Here is a 23,241-nt window from a genome sequence, read left to right on the forward strand (position 1 = left end):
CAATGGGACATTTTCCATAGACTTTATTATAGTTTTTTTCTTCTCAATCTAACAGGTATACACAACGCTCTAATTGTCATGGCTTTTTTTGTCTTAAATACTCTCCGCTCTTAAAGAAAAACTGTAAAAATATTTAATTATAACTAATTAAAAGATCTCTTGGGGTACAGGACTGGGAAGGGTGCAAAGATACAAGGTGTAGCAGGGAGGGGGGGTGTCTTCTGTGGTCTTTATCTGAGGCGTTTGGGTCTGGGAGACAGAAAAGGGGGCAGGGTTAAGTTACAACCAGCTGGGATTTCACCGCGAAGACGGGGTGGTGTTACCATTTAAAGAAAACCTGAAAGAACGAAATGAAATCGATTAATTTAAATAAATCAATGTTTTCTGGTGCATAATAGGCATCCCAGCTGACAATTGTGATCATGGTTGGTATGTCACCTGCACACTCTCTCCATCATGTGTGTGACAAGGCGGTCGGAGATGCCCGGACAGGACTCCTCGGCCAGGTTGAAGGCGTTTTCCAGCTCCTCAATGGCTCCTACGCCTCCACCACTCGCCCGCCGCTTCTCCTTCAACTGATGGTGGACAAAAATGGAATGCAGAGAATTTTGTATGTTGTGCACTAGGAAGCTTCAACCAAACAATGTGACTGCTCAAAACCTAATTTCAACAGTTTCTAATGTTATAATAAGCAGAGATCAGTCATGTGTGGTTGGTTCTTGCATTTATCGACAGAGCAAAATGTTTTCCTGCTCTTTTCTGTGTTATTGTTACTAATATAGTATACTTTAAAAAATAGAGTATGTATAATAACTGTATAGATGACATGATTCACTTTTATACCTTCTTACTGGGATAGTAGGTACAACAGTAAAGCAAGAAATGAGCCAATTTCTATCATAATGACATGGTTTTGCATAAACTGAACCAATTTCCTGAAGTAAGATTAGTAACTCTGCAATTAAATAAAGGCTAAATTAGTGACAAAGCCCACCAATCAGACATGTAGCGACAGGAGCAACCCTCTCAATAAATTCGATAAAATCAGTTTCCAAGGCCGCTTTCACGTGTACAAAGAAAACGCAGTGCAGACCACATCGCTTCAACTTGCATTATTGTCCATACAATGAATGTACCTGGAAGTCAGGCTGGCCATTTATGTTGGTCTGTTTTGCTCCTCCAAATCCACAAAATGATGCTTTTGGTGATCCAGTTCATATGAGCACCCTCAAGTCAGTGCTATGTGCACATACTGTCACTTACACAGACTCAAACAGATGTTTAAAAAAATTAACTATTCTAGATTAAAGCATGCTCTTGGTTTCATTTTTAATGTGTTCAGGAAACTGTCCCCTCTTGTTTTTAGAGGTGGCAAATTTATAAAACCTTATTTAAATGGACATATTAGTTTGAGCTCCAATAAAATTTAGGAAAGCCTATGCACATTTTTTGTCTGTTTGCCCTCTCTCTAAAATCATTAGAATTACAATGAAATTTAAAGTGATATAATCCCCATCCCCAACAGTTCGGCCTACCTCTCTGAAGATGGGTGTTACCAAAGCTGACAAGCATTGTGATTTGGGTTGCCTTTTCACAGAATCTCCTGACTGGGAAGAGAAAAAAAGGGTATTAAGAAAAAGCTAAAAGTAAAATTGGACTCTGTGTGCTGCTGTTAGTCTCACCTCTGAATCTGTGTGTGTGTAGCCCTTCTGTAACTTGTTCATAGAGTTGGGTCTGACCGTGGGAAATGTCCACATGGGACACTGGTCCACATCACCATCAGCATCCCTGAAGTAGGGGTGGAGAGAGAAGGAAGGAGAAAAAAAGAGGAGAGAAAGAGATATTTTAAAATGTCAGAAGCAAAAACATGATCCAGCTTTCATATAATGAATCAATTACCTAATTTTAGTCAATGTTTCTATTGAGGACAATTTAAAAATGCATGGATATACATGTGTGTGTACATGTGTATGTCCATATGCTCAGTCCTGATATTTGGCAATCATGGAATTTGTCACAAGCTTATACAGCTGACAGAAAATTTTAAATAGTCGACTCAATTACCTTGAAATTCTCTAACAGATCAGTTTAGTATCATTAAGTTAACAAAGAAGCTGTTAGTAGATCATTCAGAAAGCATATGAATCTGTTCTTGACACTCACATATCTGAGTCATCAGAGCTAGATTCCTCCCCGTGCCCCTCAGACTTCCAGCGGCGGTAGCGGTCAATCAGCTCTGTCAGATAGGCTGTCTTCTTGGTGTAACGTGTGATGAACTTGTGCTTCAGGAGTTCTTTGGCTGTTGGCCTCTGTGTGGACATGTTAGAAAGACAGAAGTGGCAAAACGATTAACATTCAGCGGCAGCATCATCGTGGCCTCTGAGGCTGAAAGACGAATCACACAGCTTGGATTAGTTGTACAGTTATAACATGCTTGGATTAGTTGTACAGTTATAACATGCTTGAAGAAGCATCAAGAAGTCCACCATCACATTGCTTAGACTGAACAAGAATGTGATTTAGATTGGGTTTGAATATTTGAGAAGGTACAGCAAAAATTTTAATTCCTGTTAAGGACAAGTTATGTTAATCCAATCTCAAAAGTATTTGGTAGGATAAAAAGTCTTATACTCAGCAGCAGCGCCAACCTGGAATTATTAATTTTCTGATCTTGTTGAGCCCAAACAAACACGTCTGATCCCATTTTAGTTTTGCTACAACGCTTGCAGATGGATGCAGGTGTATTACTTACAAAACGAGGGTCTTTATTTAGACAAGCCTCCACAAACTCTTTGAAGGGCTTGCTGTAAGGTCCCTCAAGCGTGGGTGGAGTGTTTTTCGGGATGAGGAAAAGGACCCTCATGGGGTGTAGGTCAGAGTTGGGGGGCTCCCCTTTAGCCAACTCAATGGCAGTGATTCCCAGGGACCAAATATCAGCCTGAGGAGGAGAGTGACGTGTGTAAGTCAGGTGTGTTAACTTCACAAACAGACAATGGAAACTGCGGAAGGAATTAAAATATAGTTCCCCAACCAAAGTGAAGTGGATCAAATCATTCTTCTCATGCTGAAAATGTCATGTAGCGTCTACTTATCAGTGCATCCACCAATAACAAAGCATTATCTCTTCATAGGTTCGGTTCAAGGTACCAAAGGGAAACATCTTTTCACCCCAAAGTGAGAAAAAAAAACAACAAGCAAACAAACCTTAAGACAGCGTTCACTCAAAGCAGTAACACAGGCTGTCTCTTGTCCAGTCCACAGACTCTGGCCTCACCTTGAAGTCGTAGGCTGACTGTTTGATGACCTCTGGAGCCATCCAGAAAGGGGTGCCAACAAATGTGTTCCTCTTAATCTGGGTATCTGTCAACTGTCCTGCCACCCCAAAATCTGCCAGCTTCACGTCGCCCTGCTCCGACAAGAGCACATTGGCAGCTAGGAGAAAGAGACGGGAGTCAAAATACAAGAACGAGTAATACAAGTAGTGCGAAAAACATGGCTTCAATAAGCATGAATGACGGAGTCTCATTTTTAGATCATAATGAGTAATGAAGTGTTGCAGCACATTATTTAGACACTTCTCTTGGCGAACACTAACAGCTTCAGACATCGGGGGATAAATAATTGACTACAAAGACAGAATCTATGTGGATAATCAACACAATCTTCTTTATTATTTTCCATCTTTGTTGACTTGAACATAAAAACATTAGCTCCACACACAGATATAAATTTAACACCTTCAGTATGTTGAGTGAGATTTCGTGATCACAGAGGGTGTTAATAAATGTATGCAGCTTGGTGTTTTATTTTAATGTGTGGACTTATTCTGTCTAGCATCTGGTGAAGACAGGATATGCATGTTGTTACTCTGCAGCTCCCACATAATTGCTCAATAGTCAACAGTGTCTTGCTCAGTGCAGCATTTACTTGCTGAGAGGAAGCTTGAATCAAAGCATTTAAACATTAATAGATTGTCTCTCTACTCAATACACCACACTGCTGCAAATTAACTCTAAATTCTGAGTATGATATCTGGCTTTGTATCAGGACAACACTATAAAATTATTAAATTGATATCTATGAGATGATAAATGAAAAAGAGGTTCTTCTTCAATGCATGCAGATATTACCTTTGATATCTCTGTGTATTTTCCTTTCAGAGTGCAGATACTCCAGCCCCTTCAGTATTTCCCTCAGTATAGTAGCAATGTAAGTCTCTTCAAGAGGCCCTGGACGGAGCTAGGAAGGGGAACAAACAGATCAGAAAAAAAGTGGAAGTTGGGAGAGAGGAGATCAGGCCATCAAGTTTTGCTTCTCAAGTACAAAAAGTGACACTTTGTAAGATTTGTATAAAACTTTGTAAGCTGTATAAAATTATAAACCTTCTTACCAGATCCAGAGCAGATCCTCCACCTAAATACTCCATGATAATCCACAGCTTGGTCCCCTGAGAGGAAAAAAAAATCTTGATGAAAGATGTTTAAAGTTCAGGATTTAAAAATACTGCTTTGCCTGTGTGGTGTTGTATGGCCGTGTCTCTAAACATCTCCGTGTTGGAAATAACCTGTGTTATCCTCTCACCTTCAGGTATGATCCATAATACTTGGTAACAAACGGGCTATCACACTGGCTCAGCACTGTGATCTCCTGTTGAATGTCTTCGATCTCATCCTCTGCTTCCTCAAGATCTATAATTTTAATTGCAACCACCTCCTTCGTGCGATTGTTGATGCCTTTGTAGACCTCTCCGAAGGAACCCTTCCCAATCCGCTCCTGCTTGGTGAAGTACTCCTCGGGGTCCAACCGGGTATTCTGATCCAGGAACAGCAAAGAAAGCACTGAAGTATTGAATATATGTTGTGATGACTGTGCTTAGAGGTTTATTTGTGTGTGTATATATAAGTGACTGTGACTGTCTTTTGCCAAGCACTTGAACAGCAACTTGTGTGACGACTTGTTTTACATGTGTATGCTTTTTTAAAATAAAAGGTTAATTAGAAGTGACAGTAGGCGTTACATCTATTTGTTGTCCTTTATAATACTGTTCTCGTGCACTGCTTAAACATAAAAAGATGATGGATGATTAACCTTACTTATCTGTGTCAAGACCCATCTCTTCGGTCAAGGCCCACATGATTACCTAGACTATAGATCGAACTTTGTGCCAAGAAGTAATTTGTGATGCATGACACTTTAAAGTTTTGTGGTTTTCTCTCTCCATAACAGCAGGAAATGAGTGATGATTTGACTGAGTAGGAGGCCCATAAATAAGTAGTTAAATTTAAAACAGGTTAGCGTTTACAGTGTCTGACAAGTACAGTTTAAAAAAAAAAAATATTGCTGTATAATTTAAGATATTTAGAGCTTCTAATTACATCTTTGTGTCAGCTTGTTTGCTCCTTTACCTGTCTTTCTCCTGATGGCAGTGGCAATTTATATATGTATAAATTCCTATATTTGTGTATATATATTTATGGTTTAGACCCCCCACCCACCTATTCATGGAAAGCCTGGCAGTCATGGGGGTTCGCCTTGTCTTGGACAAGAAGAAGGGAGGTGACAGCTAGTGAAAAGAGGATTTCTGTACCTGGTTTTGCATGTCTCGAAGGTGTGCCATCCCCTCTGCAGGCTGCACGGGACAGGGAAAGCCACGGCTCCCTCTTTTCGAAGTTATCAAATGGTCCCTTCGGGTTTTTACTCCTTCTTGGCTGTCTAGGAAGCTAACTCGGTCGCTAGCCAACTAGATAAACACCCAATCTGCTGGCTTTAACGGGGCTGTCACTCCGCGCTCTGTTTTCGGCCTCCAAGTCCAACGGAGGACTGAAGAGCCCGGCGAGACAACAAGCTATTGACGGAGAGACTCCATTTATGTCGGCGGTGAAGAACAAGAAGGAAAAAAATGCTCCTTCCGTGTATTAATATTTAATTCATTTCAAGGAACGTCTACCCTGTTGTTCATCTGAAGCTTGAGGAGGACAAAATAATGGCCCAGGCGGAGGACGCATGCGTATTGGTTTCGAAGCAGGAGGAATTGTGGGAGTTGTATTCCTAAACGCTGTTAAACTACTCAATTGAGATAGCTTCCGATTAAGGGGAAAGTTGAGGGAAACTTCAGGTCCAGATCAAAAACCACCATGGCTAGAGCTGTCACATCTAGACAAGAATGTCCCAGAGAGGCTAAGGATTTTTTTCGTATTCATACATATGTATATATTGTATCATATGTCATATAACATGTGTCAACGTCTAAGTTTTAAGGACCTTTTAATATCTGTTAATACATATTTTATACAGTCTATGGTGCCAATATATGGTGATTATTTCTGAACAAATTTGTGTTCAACCTATAAAACTGTACATACATGGTGTTTAATTGATTTAAAGTAAGAGTAAGTGGCAGCCCTGAGACCAAGTTGTATTTCAGCAGACAGCTATTGGTTGGATTTTGTGCTTTGAACAACATATGATTTTGGTATGTCTTTATCAGCCCTGTAAACAAGCCACAATAACATTGATTGAAGCACAGCGGGCATTGTCAATTGCTGGCATGCAGGAAATGCTGTTACTGTTCATCTTATTCTCTACAGTTACACATGTTTCTACCTTTTGCATATTTGTCACACCATAATAATGGAAACAGACAATCAAACATTTATAATTATGAAAGTGAATTTACAGTAAGCCTACTTTTACTGGTGCTAATGAAGCATGCCCACGTGTGTTACCATTTCCTTAGTGACCCTTTCTCTTAGTGAAGTCAGACTTTTTAAAATGTATTTATAGAAATAGAACAAAATACCATTTGGTTGAAAATAGATTTTTGAAAACGTAAGTTACAAAATTTAGCTATTTGCCATTAGACTGATTACAATGGTTAAAATTAATCAGGGTTATTGCCAGGTACATTTTCACATAGGAGGAATTTGCCTTGGTATATTTTAACAGTACACATAAATATAGAAATGTAAATATAAAAAAGTAAAGAGATCAAAAATGTGCAATTATTCAAATAGCCAGCAATAATACCAACACAATAATTAACAATGAATGTGCATTAAAGTATGAGACAATATGAGCAGTAAAGAATTAGTGCAATTCACACTTAGTTAATATTCAGTTAATAAACAGACCAGTTAACTTCTGTGTTAATGGGAAACTAATCTAAATAATGTGTTATTTTGTATTACTTACACTAGATAAATAAACACTGTACGTGAGTAAACTAACTTGAGTGTGATAATTGTGTGCGCTCGTTTTCTGAGGTGGGTGCCGCCACCTGCTGGTGCGGCTCGGTCAGACTGCCGGTGTAGCAGAGACGCTCCGCCCTGGCGGGCACACTAGGCATGGTACTACTAACGAATACACACCACACTAGCTTGAAGAGGTGTGTATTTCGGTTTCACTCGTCGTCCGGTCCAGTTGATTCTGTTAATATTAAAACGACACATTTGACACATGACATCTTAAACTCCTCCTGTGCTAAAACCATAACGGTGAGTATCGATTAAAGCTGAAGCCCCGTGAAGCAGTAGATCTTTCTGATTAGCCAGCTTGTTACTGCAGACAGTCGGCGGTGGTCACTGCTTAGCTAACGTGTTGTGATTAAGATAACATCAGCTTGCTAGACAGAACATACTGCTAACATTAGCTACATATTAGCTAAGGTTACATAGGGGACTTGGCGTCTTATGTGGTTTTTCATTCAGTGACATTGAAGCCATGTGTCAACAACAGCTACACCGCATGTCAGCGTTATGTAATGCCGTGCAACACAACGTGAAATGTTATTTCTAATACAGTGTTAATTAGCTTTGGCTGATACACACCATACCCTCCACCTTCGGGCTTAAAAATGTTTGTTCCTGTAGTTACAGGACAACCCCTTTTACACGGGCCAGAGAGCATGTTTTATTTAGTAGTACTCTAAGCCACTGAGCCAATTAGCAAGGGTTTAAATTCACCATATTTGTCATTTTAAATTAGGAATAATTATACTGCACTCAACTATAATCAGAAAACCAGGATGGCATTGCAGACAGGGTGCTGACATTCACATGAGGGAGATGACAAACACCCACAGTTACGAGTAGGACCGGGCAATAAAATTATAAAAATCATCGCAATATAATTTTCCTCACTAACAGTAACAAGTGTTCAATGAATGTTTGATTAAATTCATTTGAATCACGAATGAATCAGCACTTTTCTATAAAGATATTTATTTTATTGAGGAAAAAGGTCTGAAAAAAGATTTTACTCATGTATATGTGTTGAAAGAAGATTCTATCGTAATTGATTTGAATGTTGTACCTCAAATTTGTGAAGCAATCAAGTGTTTGTCATGTTCTGACCATAAATAATAGTTTAACCACTGTTAAACATCTGGTTTCTTCAACTTTCACTCAGGAGCAAAATCACTGTCAGCGTTTAAACTTGAAAGAAATAATGATGTGACATTTATTGTGATTCTTATCGATATTGAATTATATGAATATTTCTTATTGTGACAACATTTTTGGCCATATTGCCCAGCCCTAGTTATGAGTTTAGATTATTTCACATTTGACACCTGCCTCTATGAAAGAGCCATCAATGAAGTGCATCTTAAATGTCTGCATTCAAACTCACTCACCACTTTTACCTTTTTATCTGTTTAGTATTTGTAAGTGTTTTTCCATTTCCTCCTGTATGATGTGCCTACAGGCTGGATGAGTGGACCAACTTTCACCTCCCCCTCTGCTGAGGTGGCTGAGATGAACCGCATCCATTATGAGCTGGAATACACAGAGGGCATCAGCCAGCGCATGCGAATCCCTGAGACCCTCAAGGTGGCCTCGGAGAAGCAAACAGGCTCTGCCACTTCAGCAACCCCTACCCATACACACAACTCTAATGCAGGTGCCAGAGAGGATCGTTGTAGCAGGTGAGGACAGCAGACAGGGCTTCAGTAAAAGGGTTCATGACAAAAAATACCACGCACATACTACAAAACTGTGCATGGAAACCTGAAATTCAGGTCAACAAACTGTTTACATGTTTTATTTATAAAGCACATTTAAAAACAACCAATGTTGACCAAAGTGCTGAACAAAGTTATACAATAAATATATAAAAGTCAGGCCAATCAATTTACGATATACAACATAAGATAGAAAAACACTAAAGTTAAAAACAAGACAATTAAGACTCAAACGCCAAAGAATGAAAATGCATTTTTAAGACGAGATTTCAAAGTCTCGGTGGTGGGGGACAATCTGATAACCAAGGGAAGTTTATTCTACAGTCTCAGGGCTACCACTGAAAAGGCACGATCACCCTTTGATTTCAGATGAGACTGTATAATGGCTAAAAGGGACTGCTTTGATGATCTCAGGGATCTGGAAGAGTGATAAAACATTTGGAGATCAGAAATAAAGATGGAGCCAGTCCTTGTAATGCCTTAAAAACAATTAACAAAATCAACTCTATATTTGAAGAGCAGCTAATTCTGGGGAGATATGGCTTCCTTGTACCAGTCAACAATCTAGCAGCTGTATTCTGATGAGTGACAGATGCCAGAGTATAAGGAATTGCATCTGTTTGAGAGGACCTTGTGACCTCCTACAACCATTTTTATTTAACTGTCTCCCCTCCTCAATTTCACCACAGGCAATGATGGGGACCCTCTATATTCTCGCCCCCGAGACTTGGACCTGATTCAGTCCGTCCCTCCTGTGGACCTTCTGAACATGAAGGCCCCCCCGCGTGTCCTCACCCTTACAGAACAGCCGCTGGACTCTCTTGAAACTGAACAAACTGCCGCCTCACAGAGCAATCCCAGCCAGTCGGTAAGGGTCAAATCAAGGTTTTCATTCTTTCCATCCATCCATTGTCAACCGCTTATCCTGCGTACAGGAGCCAATCCCAGCTGACATCGGGCACAAGGCAGGGTACATCCTGGACCACACATAGACGAAAGACCACTCACGCTCACACTCACACCTAAGGACAATTTAGGGTCACCAATCAACCTAGTCCACATGTTTTTGGATGGTGGGAGAAGCCGGAGTACCCGGAGAGAACCCACCCAGACACGGGGAGAGCATGCAAACTCCACACAGAAAGGCCAGGGAAACTGGGGTTTGAACCCACAACCTTCTTGCTGTGAGGCAACAGTTACTTACCTTGACACTGATCCCAGTAGTGGTGCACTATTACACTATCCTGTGCATTAGAACATGATAGAAAGGGTGCTACCTGGGAGTTAACACACAGTGTCAGAAATGTGCATGTGCGTCCACAGTAATACTTTTAAAATCTGTAAGTTTGATGATGAAAATACTGTGTGAAGTTAGACTACAAAGATGATGATTTGAACCAATATGGAAATTTTAGGTTGAAATTTTGATCAAAACATTTCCAAATCGGCGTTTTCATAAGCACCACAGACGTGTCCGTAAACAAGATTCACCTACTCTAGTTCAGTTGTTAATGGCCAATGATGATGTGCGCCTTCTTTTCAGTTCTTGACCCCTTTTCTTTGTGGTACATCAACTATGAACACAATTAACTGCAGCAAAAGCCTGGGATTGTAGCTAAAAGAGGAGTGATAGCTCATTCCTACAATCAGACTCCTTCCGTTGGATATTGAAGCTGCTAAAGCTTGAAACAAGGAAGAAAGGCTATAGGGGGATTAAATGATACATTGGCTGCAGTGGTGCCAACAGAAGAAACCAAAGCCATTATTTATCTGCGGCACATTTTAACATCGGTGGTTGTAGTAAGGTAACTTACTAATGGAGATTGCTCATGCTTGTCATGTGATTTGCGGTTCTTAAAGTAAAGCAGAAATGAAAACAAGAGAACAAAATTCAAAACTTGAGCCCCTCCTGGAGAAATTCAGATATAGAAAGTTCCAGATTACATAACCTTATTGCTGTTAACAGCACACACTTCAATAACAGGTGGCCAAAATCAGCGTTACTTGTTCCAGTCTGTTATGCTGGACTTAATGTGGCTGTACTCAATCTAATAATCATGTGTTGTCAGCAAAAACTAGCCTCAAATGGAGTGAAAAATAAATAAATATTTAGGTTTTAGAAGTATATGCTTTTAACCTATCATTTTTAATGGGACCTTGACACTATTTTAAATCTTTGTATCACTCATAGGCACACTTTCCTGCTCGATCTCGAAGGGAACGAAGTGCGAGTGAGAACATATCTGGCCGCCACAGCAGTCAGATCGGCAGAGGTGATGTAAGGTAAGGACACATCCACTGTCAGAATCAGCTTTATTGGCCAAGTCTGTGTGAAGGAATTTGACTCAAGTAGGCTGAACCATATGCAAACAAATATATAATTTGATTCACGATTTTAGTAGGAATGGTAATTTTTGCATTTCATTTTCACTGAAAAAAAAAAAGATGATGATGGGATTTTTGCTGGGGTCTGTACCAAACTAGCATGTTCACTGACATTTATAATGATATGTTGTGACATATTTTACCTTCATCAAAAAATTGCAGCTCCTGCAATTTGGACATTGCACTTGGCTCTGTTGCAATTTCAGTAATATATAATTTATTACTTAGCCTTAGTTCCAAGAACAATTTACAGAACAATCAAAATATGCAGGGCTAAAAGCAAGGACAACAAAGCTGACCAAACATAGGTAAAAGTAGAACTTTTATGTACAGAATCTCACAAAAGTGAGTACACCCCTCACATTATTGTAAATATTTCATTATATCTTTTCATGTGACAACACTGAAGAAATGACATTGCTGCATAGTAAAGTAGTGAGTTTACAGATTCCATAACAGTGTAAATTTGCTGTCCCCTCAAAATAACACATCACACAGCCATTAATGTCGAAACAGCTGGAAACAAAAGTGAGTAAACCCCTTAGTGAAAATGTCCAAATTGGGCCAAGTGTGTCAATATTTTGTGTGGCCACCATTATTTTCCAGCACTGCCTTAACCCTCTTGGGCATGGAGTTCATCAGAGCTTCACAGGTTGCCACTGGAGTCATCTTCCACTCCTCCATGATGACATCACGGAGCTGGTGAATGTTAGAGACCTTGCGCTCCTCAAACTTCCGTTTGAACATGCCCCACAGATGCTCAGTAGGGTTCAGGTCTGGAGACATGCTTGGCCAGTCCATCACCATTACCCTCAGCTTCTTTAGCAAGGCAGAGGTCGTCTTGGAAGTGTGTTTGGGGTCATTATCATGTTGGAACACTGCCCTGCGGCCCATTCTCCGAAGGGAGGGGATCATGCTCTGCTTCAGTATGTTGCAGTTCATGTTGGCATTCATGGTTCCTTCAGTGAACTGAAGTTTTGAGTTTGTGAAAAGCGCTATACAAATTCAATTATATTATTATTTTATTAATAATATAATTATTATTATATTATTCAATATTATTATTATTATTCCCAGCAGTACTCATGCATCCCCAGACCATGACACTCCCACCAGCATGCTTGACTGTAGGCAAGACACACTTGTCTTTGTACTCCTCACCTAGTTGCCGCCACACATGCTTGACACTATCTGAACTGAATAAGTTTATCTTGGTCTCATCAGACTACAGGACATGGTTCCACTTATTCATGTCCTTAGTCTGCTTGTCTTCAGCAAAGTGTTTGCGGGCTTTCTTGTGCATCCTGTTTAGAAGAGGCTTCCTTCTGGGACGACAGCCATGCAGACCAATTTGATGCAGTGTGCGGCGTATGGTCTGAGCACTGTCAGGCTGAACCACCACCTCTTCAACCTCTGCAGCAACGCTGGTAGCACTCATACGTCTGTTTCCCAAAGACAACTTCTGGATATGACGCTGAGCACGTGCACTCAACTTCTTTGGTCGACCATGGCGAGGCCTGTTCTGAGTGGAATCTGTCATGTTGAACTGCTGTATGGGCTTGGCCACCCTGTAGCAGCTCAGTTTCAGGGTCTTTGCAATCTTCTTATAGCCTAGGCCAGAGTGTTCTTTGTCATGAGGTGCCTTGTTGAACTTCCACTGACCACTAGGAGGTAGTGTGTGAGCGATAACACCAAATTTAACATGCCTACTCGCCATTCACACCTGAGACATCGTTAACACCAACAAGTCACATGACACCGGGGGAGGAAAATGGCTAATTGGGCCCAATTTGGACATTTTCACTTAGGGGTGTACTCACTTTTGTCGCCAGCGGTTTAGACATGAATGGCTGTGTGATGTTATTTTGAGGGGACAGCAAATTTACACTGTTATACAAGCTGTACTCTCACTACTTTACATTGTAGCAAAGTGTCATTTCTTCAGTGTTGTCACATGAAAATTTAATCAAATATTTACTAAAATGTGAAGGGTGTACTCACTTTTGTGAGATACTGTAAATAATTGTAGCAGGGCTCAACAACAACGATTGCCTGATTGCCCAGGGCAAGTAAAATGCCACGTCGAGCTAGTAAATCTAGCCACCCATTCGCCTTGTACATGCACAGTACTGATAGGCAGCGGGTAGACAAAATTTATGAGTTGAAGCACAAGCGAGAATTTCAGTTATCTCTATTTAAACATTAACTTTTGTGTTATTTGATAACTGCTAGTAAATAAAACAATTTGTACTGGGGCATGTAAAAATTGACGTTGATCCCAGTATAGGTGAAAAATTAAGTTCCTATATAAACACTTTATAGTTAAAATACCTGTTACAACACCGCTTGACTGCTGTTGCCTTAACATTCTGAATTTGTTATCTCTTATTCTTATTTCTCTTGGTTTGTTTAAAAAAATATCTTATTTCTTTACTGTTTCTCCCCACTTACCTCTTGGCCAGTGTAACCCCTTCCCCTTCTGCCCTACCAGTCCGCTTGTGTCCCCCCCTCTGTTCCCCTGAGGATGCAAACATCAACCTGTTCACCGCTGCAGGGCTCCTGTCTTATATCCAGTCAACTACGCGGCGGGCTTACCAGCAGGTCCTGGAAGTGCTGGACGACAGCCATCGCAGGTGATTGTATTCACTGTATTTACAAAGTTCCTCAACAAACAACTGGTCCTGGTGGAAGAAAACTTACGAAATTTCATAGAAAAGAAAGAAACCTTTCTCACAGCAGTGTAACCTTTTTTAGAAAAGCTCCTGAGGTGAAGAGCTATAATGGAGAAGAAAGTTATGGAGTGTGGAGTTTCTAAATCAAAAGGAGAAAGCAGCTGTGAGACATCAAAACAGGAGAAAAATGTCTGGACGTAGTAAAGTAATGCGCGTGAAAATTGTGCTGGGGTGATCTATTTTACAGAAAGTCACATTATAAAGCCATTAATGTTGTTTCCCAGCTTCAACCTCCATCATCCCCGCTGTGAACATAATGAGGCCGTGGTCCGTGTGGAGCCGGGACGTGTTTTGTAGTTGATACAGTTGTTGGTAAAGAAGGGATGATTGGTTGTTTTGACTCGAGCACGGAGGATTGTTATCAAAGGCATTAGGAGCAGTAGGAGACGCCAGATTATCTGTCTCATGTATTTCTGTCAGGATATAGCGACAGTTTCATGCAGGGGAAAATTCCCTTTCAGGATAGTTTGTGCAGCTATGCTAACACTCTCTGAGCTAGACTAGTTTAGTTAATTATGTCACTGTTGTCGTTATTCTAAAATGAGATAAGTTGATTTCCACAGGACACACCTGGACCTGGCCCTGGATATAAACCCTGATGAGTCTGGCTTAGTGGATGCCTCCTCACTACGACGACAGGTAATCTATCTCACACGCCTAAATGATAGCTTGTGTCGCTGATAAGTGGTTAATATGCTTCTCCACTGCTCTGCTGTGCATAGTGTGCCTGTTAGTATTTTCTCCTATTTTTAGCTTTATAATTTACAACTGTTGAGGTACAGTGACGCTGATGCAACAAACTTATGTATCCCATATCAGGCTGGTAACCGGCAGAGCAGCACACACATTTTTTAGATACTCAGCTGTAAACAAACAAAAGACTCAACAAACAAAAACGAATGCATTACAAGTACTAATTACTTTCTTTTAAACAGTATTGTTGTCAACTGTTGCTGCTGTACTTGTGCCATTTCAAAACCAGTGATAGCAGTTGAAACGCAAAAAGGACTCCACCAAGTTCCTCGTGTCTGTTGTTGATTTTGATATAGTTCTGCTTTTGACATCCTTCACACTTTAAACTTAGACTAAAAACCAAATAGTGGTAATCCTATGTAAATACTTGGGCAACACAAGTAGTGTTGAAAAAAAATTTTTTGTGTCAGATTGTAAAGTTGAACCGACGTCTGCAGCTGCTGGAGGAAGAAAACAAAGAACGCTCCAAGCGAGAGGTGATCCTGTATTCTGCCACTGTGGCATTCTGGCTTATCAACACCTGGATCTGGTTCCGCCGCTAAGATGGGACAGGACAAGTCTCCCAAAACACTGGAAGCCAAAGCAATTCCTTGTTAAAGGGTTAATACAATTAGGGCTGAACAATTTAGAAGAAATATCTAATTGTGATTATTTTGACTGATATTGCATTCATTTGAGGGAATGATTATTTTTACATAATTATTCTAATTTTCAGTGAAAAACATATTTACATGATTATGGTGTGATTTTTGCAAGGATCTGTACCAAACAAATATGTTTTCTTAAGTCTGTAGAATATGATGTGTAGTCCAGGACATCTCTGCAGCACGACAATATTCTATTTAAAAAGGTATTTTGACACACACATTGCCTTTAACAAATATTGCACTTCGTGTGAGTTGAAAATTGAAGTTGTTTTGATTAATTGTTCAGCCCTAAATACAGTATGAGCCTTTACTTAGTCTTTACTACATCTAAAGGCAACCACAGAAAACTACAACAACACTGGCAAATGTCCTCCACAACAGTCCTGTGTGTTTCTGTTGCATGTTCTACTATCTATTGAGATTCCACTTCCAAATTTGAACATTAGAGCTATCAAGATGGGACATAAGTAAAACATAACCAATGTTTACAAAACCAATAATATACCAGTGTTTGGTAAATCTACACAGTTTACACTGGCTACCTTCACACCTGACTATAAACAGGCTCTGGTGGGATTCAACACCGTATGTAGTTCAAGTTAGCATATCTCACATTCAAAGATTCATTTATGTATTTCGTTCCTGTATAAACTAGCAAATGACTAGCAAGACAAAGCACAATGACACTACAGCTGGATGTTTGCAAACTGCTTTGGGCAGAGGGCTGAGCTGAGTTTTGCTGTGTAGCAGCATTAACATACACTTGTTACCTTATTAGGTTTAAACATATTTTGCTGTCCTCAGTGTTACACTGCACTGATGTTCACTTGAGTTTAGGAGAAACTAAAGGTGGTACAGATAATATAGAAAATGGGGGACTAGTTTAAAGTAGCAAATCAATAAATTAATGAAATGAATTCATTAAGCAACAAGAATTGGAAACTTTTATTGATTATATTATGGTTAGTTTGTGGAGAGAGCTGTGAAAATACTACTTATTACGCTTATTGCACCTTTTAAGCTTGATAAATCCTTTGCACAGCAACAACAGATGTTACAGTGATGCTTACCATCTTTGTAAACCACATTTGTAAATGAGACTTTTTAGCTTTAGGAGAACAATGATTAGAGGGCAAACAAGGATTTACTTAAGCGACAAATGTTTTGGGAACCTGGCCCAGACTGGACCTATCTTGTCTGTTTGGAATTGAGATTCATTAGTTTTGTCGAATGACTACCATTCTTAAAGTGTCAAAGTAACCTGACTAAATCTAGAGATGCCATAACATTTATTCTGAATGTCCTTTAAGTTCTGCATTACCCAAAACAGATGTGTACAGTATTTAAATAGCTTATTGTTGAAATGTTGTAGTTTGACCTTAATGTTATTATTATATTTTTCCCTCTGTGGTCACATGCCTGGGGATCCTGTTATGAGTTTGATGAAGTGGCAACAACAATACTAAGGGTAGGGTATTAAGTGACAATGTTTCCCCATGCTGTTCATTCAATTTGAGCTTATTTTTTTCAGATAATTTAACCACTTATGTTTTCCAGTAAGTTACCTACAAAACTAAAAGCATGGACTTTGTGGTTCTATTCATCAAACAGTGTGATATAAATCTCAGAGCTACTGTCTTTATGATCATGTGTATTAGATGGCATTGTGTGTGAAATATTGATGTCATTATTTTTCAATAATGAAATGATATGTATTTCATGGAGGTTTATTTATGACATATAATGCATAGACATCAACATATTCTGTTAAACACTGTACCTAAGACTTAAAGCTGGAGTTTTAAGTTAAATATTTTACTTTCTTTGTAATATATGAATACGTTCATTAATATTTTTGATGTAATAAACGATGGATGTTAATTTCCTCCGGAGCCCTGCCTCTGTGTAATGCTGACCTCTACTGCTCCATTATGTCCAACACCAGGAAGTTCCGGGGGCTTTGACTGGACATTGTTGCAGAGAGGTGGTGTTTAACTAAAACACCAAAAATCCTCCACAACCAGCAGTTGATTTGTAAACAGCCAAACCTGAACCACCTCGTCTTCTACCCTTCTTATATACATCTATGCTTTCACCAGAACTACAGAAAAACAGAAAGAAGAAACATTAAGGTGCTGGCAAAACAATGGGGATCACTAAACTGGCAGATTTGATCCGCTCAGGTGCTCCAGGTGCTATTTCTCATAAGGATATCAGTGACTACACAGGTAATAATGCTGACCAATGTCTTTGTTTTATTATTTGTGTAACGTTAAACGGCAAATGCTAATGTTAGCATACTAGCTTAACAGTTAGCTAACTGTTAACGTTCCAACTAGCAGCGCTCACTCCACACAACAAAACATCTTTAAAAGCAACACTGGAGTTAAAGTTAACGTAAGTTCGACATTTACTCTGTAATCATCAGGCAAGGTTACAATGAAGTACGTTAATGTTACAACTTGTTACTTTAATGTTAACCTTACTTAACATTTAACATTATACGAGTACTTTAACTTTTGTTTCTAGTATAAAACTCACTATTATCAACATAAGCATTTTGATGTGATACATTACCATTAACACAACATGACACATCTCTGTAATTCTGGACATTGGTGTCACCACACAAGATCAACACTACAGATATGATAAACATAATTTACACTGTTACTATATCATCATCATCATCATCAACATCACTAAGGTAAGGGACTTCAACAGCAATCAACAGCAGCAGCTAGTTCCTCCTGTCATTAGCATTGAAAGTTTGAATGGAGACCGGGATGAAGGAATACTTGTAGTACCTCTTTTTTTGTTAAGTGGTCTAACTAATTCAGTTTACTGATGGTTTTTGTACCTTTAATGAAGTCATGAAAGGACATAGGCCTAAAGCCCACTGTAGGGATCAACTATTAATCGAAATTTTACTTAAATTTTCAAATAGCAGGAGGCACAATATTGGTGTTTTATGTCAAAATACCTTTTTTAATAAAACATTGGTGTGCTGCAGAGATGTCCTGGCCTACACGTCATATTCTACAGACTTAAGAAAACATCTTTATTTGGTACAGATACTTGCAAAAACTACACCAGAATCATCAATGAAAATGAGAATAGTGACGTAAAAATGATCATTCCCTCTAGTATCGCAATACATCGCAATTACAATACCTAAAATAATAGCTAAAAATAGCTAATAGCTAGAGCTAAAATAATAAGATAAAGCTCACAATGATTTTATGTAGCTAGATGAATACAAAGCTGCATTACTAACAGCACATTAATACTGCTGTTAGAAATATTTTTTGAAGATACAAAGTCTTTTGAGGTCAAATAAATTGAAATGGCTGTCTGGTGCCAGGTAAAGAAAGTATTAGAATATTATTTTTATTTTATGTAATTGACTGATATCCTCTAACAAATAGTGAACAAATTGTATTATATGGTGCTGATGGCATTGGTGCTGTGTTTAACTCCACAGGAAAAGTAATTGCACTGGATACCTCCATTGTTATGAACCAGTTCCGTGCAGCGACGCCTTCCCTAAGGTGAGCCCCCTTGATGACCGATGTCCCATTTTGCCTTGTTAAAGTGGAGCAAGAGTGCTTCTCTTTTCTTTGACTAGTGAATTCTATATACTGATTCCCCTTTTCCAATCCAGTAAACTGTGTGTCCAGAAAAACGGAAACACCTATAACATGCAAGGCAGTCCAATAAAATAGATCTACAATTACTTTGCTTAGAATAATCAGACTGCTGTTGTAGCTGTTTTTGTGTTTACTTAATTTTTACTTTTTGTGGCTGCACTTTAGGGTGGTGTATTAAATTGCAGTTATAATAATAATAATGCCTTTATCATATCATTTGCTTATGAGCAAAAATATTACATGAACCTTAAAAATAATGCAATCCAACACAATACCACCATGAACTACAGCGATTGGTGTGAGAGACCTGGGTTCAAATCCACTGTGAGACACCAATGTGTCCCTGAGCAAAACACTTAACCCCTAGATGCTCCAGAGGTGTGCGACCTCTGACATATATAGCAATTGTAAGTCGCTTTGGATAAAAGCGTCAGCTAAATGAATAAATGTAAATGATTAAGTTGAATCAAGATGTCTTTGATACAGACTCTTATATGTTCAGCGATGTACAGGGATTGCCAATGTATTTGTGTGAGATATCCTTTATGTCTTCTCTGTAGCCCTCTGACAGGCCTCTTCTTCCGCACGCTCACCTTTCTGGAACATGACATAAAGCCAGTCTTTGTGTTCGACGGAAAGCCTCCCAGGGAAAAGACAGCTGTTGTAAGTGACACTTCTTTGTACTCAACCTGATACTAAACATGTCCCCCCTGGTGTGTGTGTAGGACAGCCACGGGTCTGAGGGAGACTAATGCTAATTCTTTCCTCATGTGTTCATGATGGCGGTAGAACTGGTCTCCTTATATGTGCTGATTGAAGAAATATTTAAACAAAGAAGTGAAAGTGAATTTGATGGGCCAGTGTGTTGTGATAAAGACAGCGCAGACCTGTAATGTGAGACAGATGACTGCCACCCATGCTGACTGAAGCTCCTGTTTTTCCTGCAGCTTGAGAAGCGAGCTGAGGCAGCTGGTTGGAGCTCCCCCAGCTGCACCGGCACAGGTACATCTACACAGATTGATAACCACAGGCGCAGCTTTTGAAGTTTCACTAGATATGAAACTAATTTTATTCTTGGGAGACATATACACTGGGAATAATATTTGAATGTCATGTCTTTTTGTGCTCCATGCAGCATCATCCCTGACCAAAGATTGTCTCCAGCTTCTGAAGCTTCTGGGTGTACCAGTCATCCAGGTACGACCTGCTAAACATGGATTATGTATATTTGTTCATATTTCTCCCACCTACTCCTTCCTTCCTTCTCTCACTTTATGCATTTACATTTTTATCTCCCTCTTTTTCTTTCTGTCTTATGCTCCAGGCTCCAGGGGATGCTGAGGCACGGTGCGCCCATCTGGTGAGAGAGGGGACTGTGGACGCTGTGGCATCAGAGGACATGGACACACTGCCGTTTGGAGCCATATTCTCATTCGCCAGCTGAATGCCAAGAAGGACAGGTAAGAACTGCGCAATTCATGTGTTGCGTAAATAACTGTACTGGAGTTTTCTCATGTTTTAATCATTTTCCAAATTATACCATAGATATTTACGTTGGTAGACATGGTTTCCCCTCATGTCAGTGTACTATGAAAATCTTCTAGCAGAGATTAAAGGCATGCTTGAGATAGGATATCTGTAAGAGTGAACAGCAAGCTCAGATGTATTTTTGTTATAGTATTCTTCTTACATTGCAGTGCAGTTAAACACACAGAGCTTTTTGTAAAGTGTTCTGGGGCTGGTTCTTTAAAGTCCTCTTCTGAACCTCTGACACCTCAAGACTTTAGAGACCAGCATAGGATTCATTACCCATGTCACTGGAAAATTAAACACCACACGAATGCGTCCTCTTTATATAAATGGGTTCACATGTAAATGAGCTTTTGATGCAAGTTAGCCTTAAGTTGCTCATCTGTAGTAATATTGCCACATTGACATCACCTGTAGTCCTGTAGTCCGACATCGTCACGTCGGCTTGCCAGACAAAAATGAACAGCAGCAAACTGGGCCAAAGTGACAGAAATATTTTAAGCCACAGTAACTCTCAGAAGAAGACTAACTAGGTGCTTCTTATTTTTAGAGAGCAGGACACATCCGTGATCTCTCCGACAAAAATGAGCCACACACAGTATTATCATTATTAGCGTATATGTTATCAGGGAAATGTCTTTGCAAATTAGCTCCACAGGGTTGTTTTAAGTACATTGGAGTGAGGTCAAACAGTGGAAATAAACCTAAGAGGTTTTCTTCTGTGGTGGATAGTTAAATATTTTTTATGTTGCCTAGCTGGCTTGGATTAAATTACTTGTTGCCTCAACTAATATCCATGTATTGATGCCACTGATGCCAGTTGAGTTCCTCATGTCACTTTATTTCCAAAAATTATATCTATCACTTTAATTGAAGGAAGGACTGGAAGGTCTTTAAACTGATCTAATGTTGATTTATGCTCTTCTTCTTCTTCTTCTTTTCTTCTTCTTCACCACAGTGAAGTCATTGAATATTCTTTGCCCAAGCTGTTAGAGAAGCTCCAAATTAGTCACAAGGAGGTGAGACTGAAACATTAAAGATAACATAGAATACCATAATTCGTAATATGGAAATATTCGATACAAACAAGTACTCAAACTTTCCTTATTCTTGCTTGTTTTTTTCCACCAGTTTGTTGATCTGTGTATTTTATTGGGCTGTGACTACTGTGACAAGATAACTGGTCTGGGTCCTAAGAGAGCTCTGACACTGATCCAGAAGCATCGTACTATTGAGAATGTGGTTTTGCACATCAACAGAAAGGTACTAGCTGGATAACCAGTGGTCTTTGTTTTTCTTTCTGTACGTTACTTTAAAAAAAGATCTAATAAGTATTTGCTGCCCTTCAGACCCATCCTGTGCCACATTTCTGGAAGTACGAAGAAGCCCGGAAGATATTCTTGGATGCACCACAAACAGTAGCTCCTGAACTCACCTGGACTGAGCCAGATGAAGAAGCCTTGGTTCGGTTCCTCTGTTACGTCAAACGCGTTAAGTACGTACTGGATTTTAGCTTGAGCCCAGCCTTCATTTCACATGCTTCTCCGTCTCGTTCAAATACAGCTTTGACTGTATTCATGTTGGTATGTTTTTAGGGAGGACAGGGTCCGTCGTCGAATGGGGAAGTACCGTCAGATGCGGGAAAGTAACCGGGAGGACAGGGAAAAGGAGAGGGCAGCAGGGCGCAGCAGGCAGTCTCGCATGGAGGACTTCTTTAGAGTTACCAGAAAGAGGGATCAGGTGAGCGTAACATAATTGTCTACAAAAATGATAAGGCTTATTAAATTAATTCAGAACTGGATTAATTGGATGAAAAGCTATGATTAAATTAAGTACTTAAAACTACATTTGAAATGTCTGAATCAGTCAATAAAATCTACTCAGCTCCTCTAATCTGTATATTGAAGCCAATTTGGGGTTCAGTGTCTTGTCCTTGGCCATATTTGGATGTTCCATCTGTATGTGAATGTTAGTGTCTGTTCTGTGCAGTTGGGCTCAGTGTGTGAATGTGTGTCAATGGGTGAATGTGTGTAGTTGAAAAGCGCTTTGAGTGGTCGGAAGACTAGAAAGGCGCTATACAAGTACAGAAAATTAGTTCCAAATGTGGCGTGTTAATTTGTCTGAACACTTGTTCTCTTTTTCTTTCTCTAGCCTGTGGAAGCTGCAGACTCTTTAAGCAGCAACAGAAAGAGACCAAAGTCGAAATAAGGCCACCACCATCTGCTGCTTGCTGCCTCCACCATAAAAAAAAAGGATTGGTTTTTCAGTCCTGTCTGCCAGATATCTAAAAGTTATTATGAAAAAAAGAACATTGACCAATTGGGAATTTCTCAGCTGTGAGATGATTGTGTTTTAACAAATGATCATTATTACTTTATGCGTTATTCCTGTGCTGATGAGAAATTCTAGCATCTTCGTCGACTAAATGGTAATCCATTCATTTTGATTTTGTTTTCTGTAAAACTGATAATTTCATTAGTTTCAGATGCAGCAGCTGTACATGTTGGATCATGGTATTGCATTGGCACAGGACTGCGCTTTTCCAAGTGCCTTCTAGTCACCGCCGAATCTTGAAGAAGCCAAAC

General features: G+C 39.6%; 3 protein-coding genes across 3 annotated transcripts; 2 read left to right on the forward strand and 1 right to left on the reverse strand.

Annotated features, from left to right (window-relative positions):
* Positions 1 to 7: 7 nt before the first annotated feature.
* Positions 8 to 6,001, reverse strand: stk25b (serine/threonine kinase 25b). Its single transcript, XM_038718379.1, has 11 exons — positions 5,588 to 6,001; positions 4,582 to 4,812; positions 4,391 to 4,447; positions 4,131 to 4,239; positions 3,275 to 3,432; positions 2,753 to 2,938; positions 2,164 to 2,309; positions 1,683 to 1,788; positions 1,536 to 1,607; positions 439 to 575; positions 8 to 337 (listed from the first exon to the last, which is right to left on the reverse strand). The coding sequence occupies exons 1-11, from the start codon at positions 5,615 to 5,617 to the stop codon at positions 298 to 300; spliced, it is 1,272 nt and encodes a 423-aa protein (XP_038574307.1). The 5' UTR covers positions 5,618 to 6,001; the 3' UTR covers positions 8 to 297.
* Positions 6,002 to 7,330: 1,329 nt separating this feature from the next.
* LOC119902289 (mitochondrial fission factor homolog A-like) lies at positions 7,331 to 15,564 on the forward strand. Its single transcript, XM_038718385.1, is given in 8 exon segments — positions 7,331 to 7,493; positions 8,704 to 8,879; positions 8,881 to 8,923; positions 9,649 to 9,827; positions 11,151 to 11,242; positions 13,807 to 13,977; positions 14,640 to 14,715; positions 15,240 to 15,564. Coding segments are annotated over 7 exon segments (864 nt in total). The 5' UTR covers positions 7,331 to 7,493; positions 8,704 to 8,708; the 3' UTR covers positions 15,372 to 15,564.
* Positions 15,565 to 17,405: 1,841 nt separating this feature from the next.
* zgc:110269 (probable flap endonuclease 1 homolog) lies at positions 17,406 to 22,899 on the forward strand. The gene is given in 12 exon segments (XM_038718389.1): positions 17,406 to 17,704; positions 18,961 to 19,027; positions 19,687 to 19,789; positions 20,074 to 20,128; positions 20,262 to 20,323; positions 20,451 to 20,547; positions 20,550 to 20,586; positions 21,615 to 21,675; positions 21,788 to 21,919; positions 22,006 to 22,151; positions 22,252 to 22,396; positions 22,808 to 22,899. Coding segments are annotated over 12 exon segments (1,044 nt in total). The 5' UTR covers positions 17,406 to 17,622; the 3' UTR covers positions 22,865 to 22,899.
* Positions 22,900 to 23,241: the final 342 nt, after the last annotated feature.

Source organism: Micropterus salmoides, unplaced genomic scaffold (genome assembly GCF_014851395.1).
Source record: "Micropterus salmoides isolate LMB-PRFRI ecotype aquatic unplaced genomic scaffold, ASM1485139v1 Ms_hic_scaffold_14, whole genome shotgun sequence".
NCBI classification, from domain to species: Eukaryota; Metazoa; Chordata; class Actinopteri; order Centrarchiformes; family Centrarchidae; genus Micropterus; species Micropterus salmoides.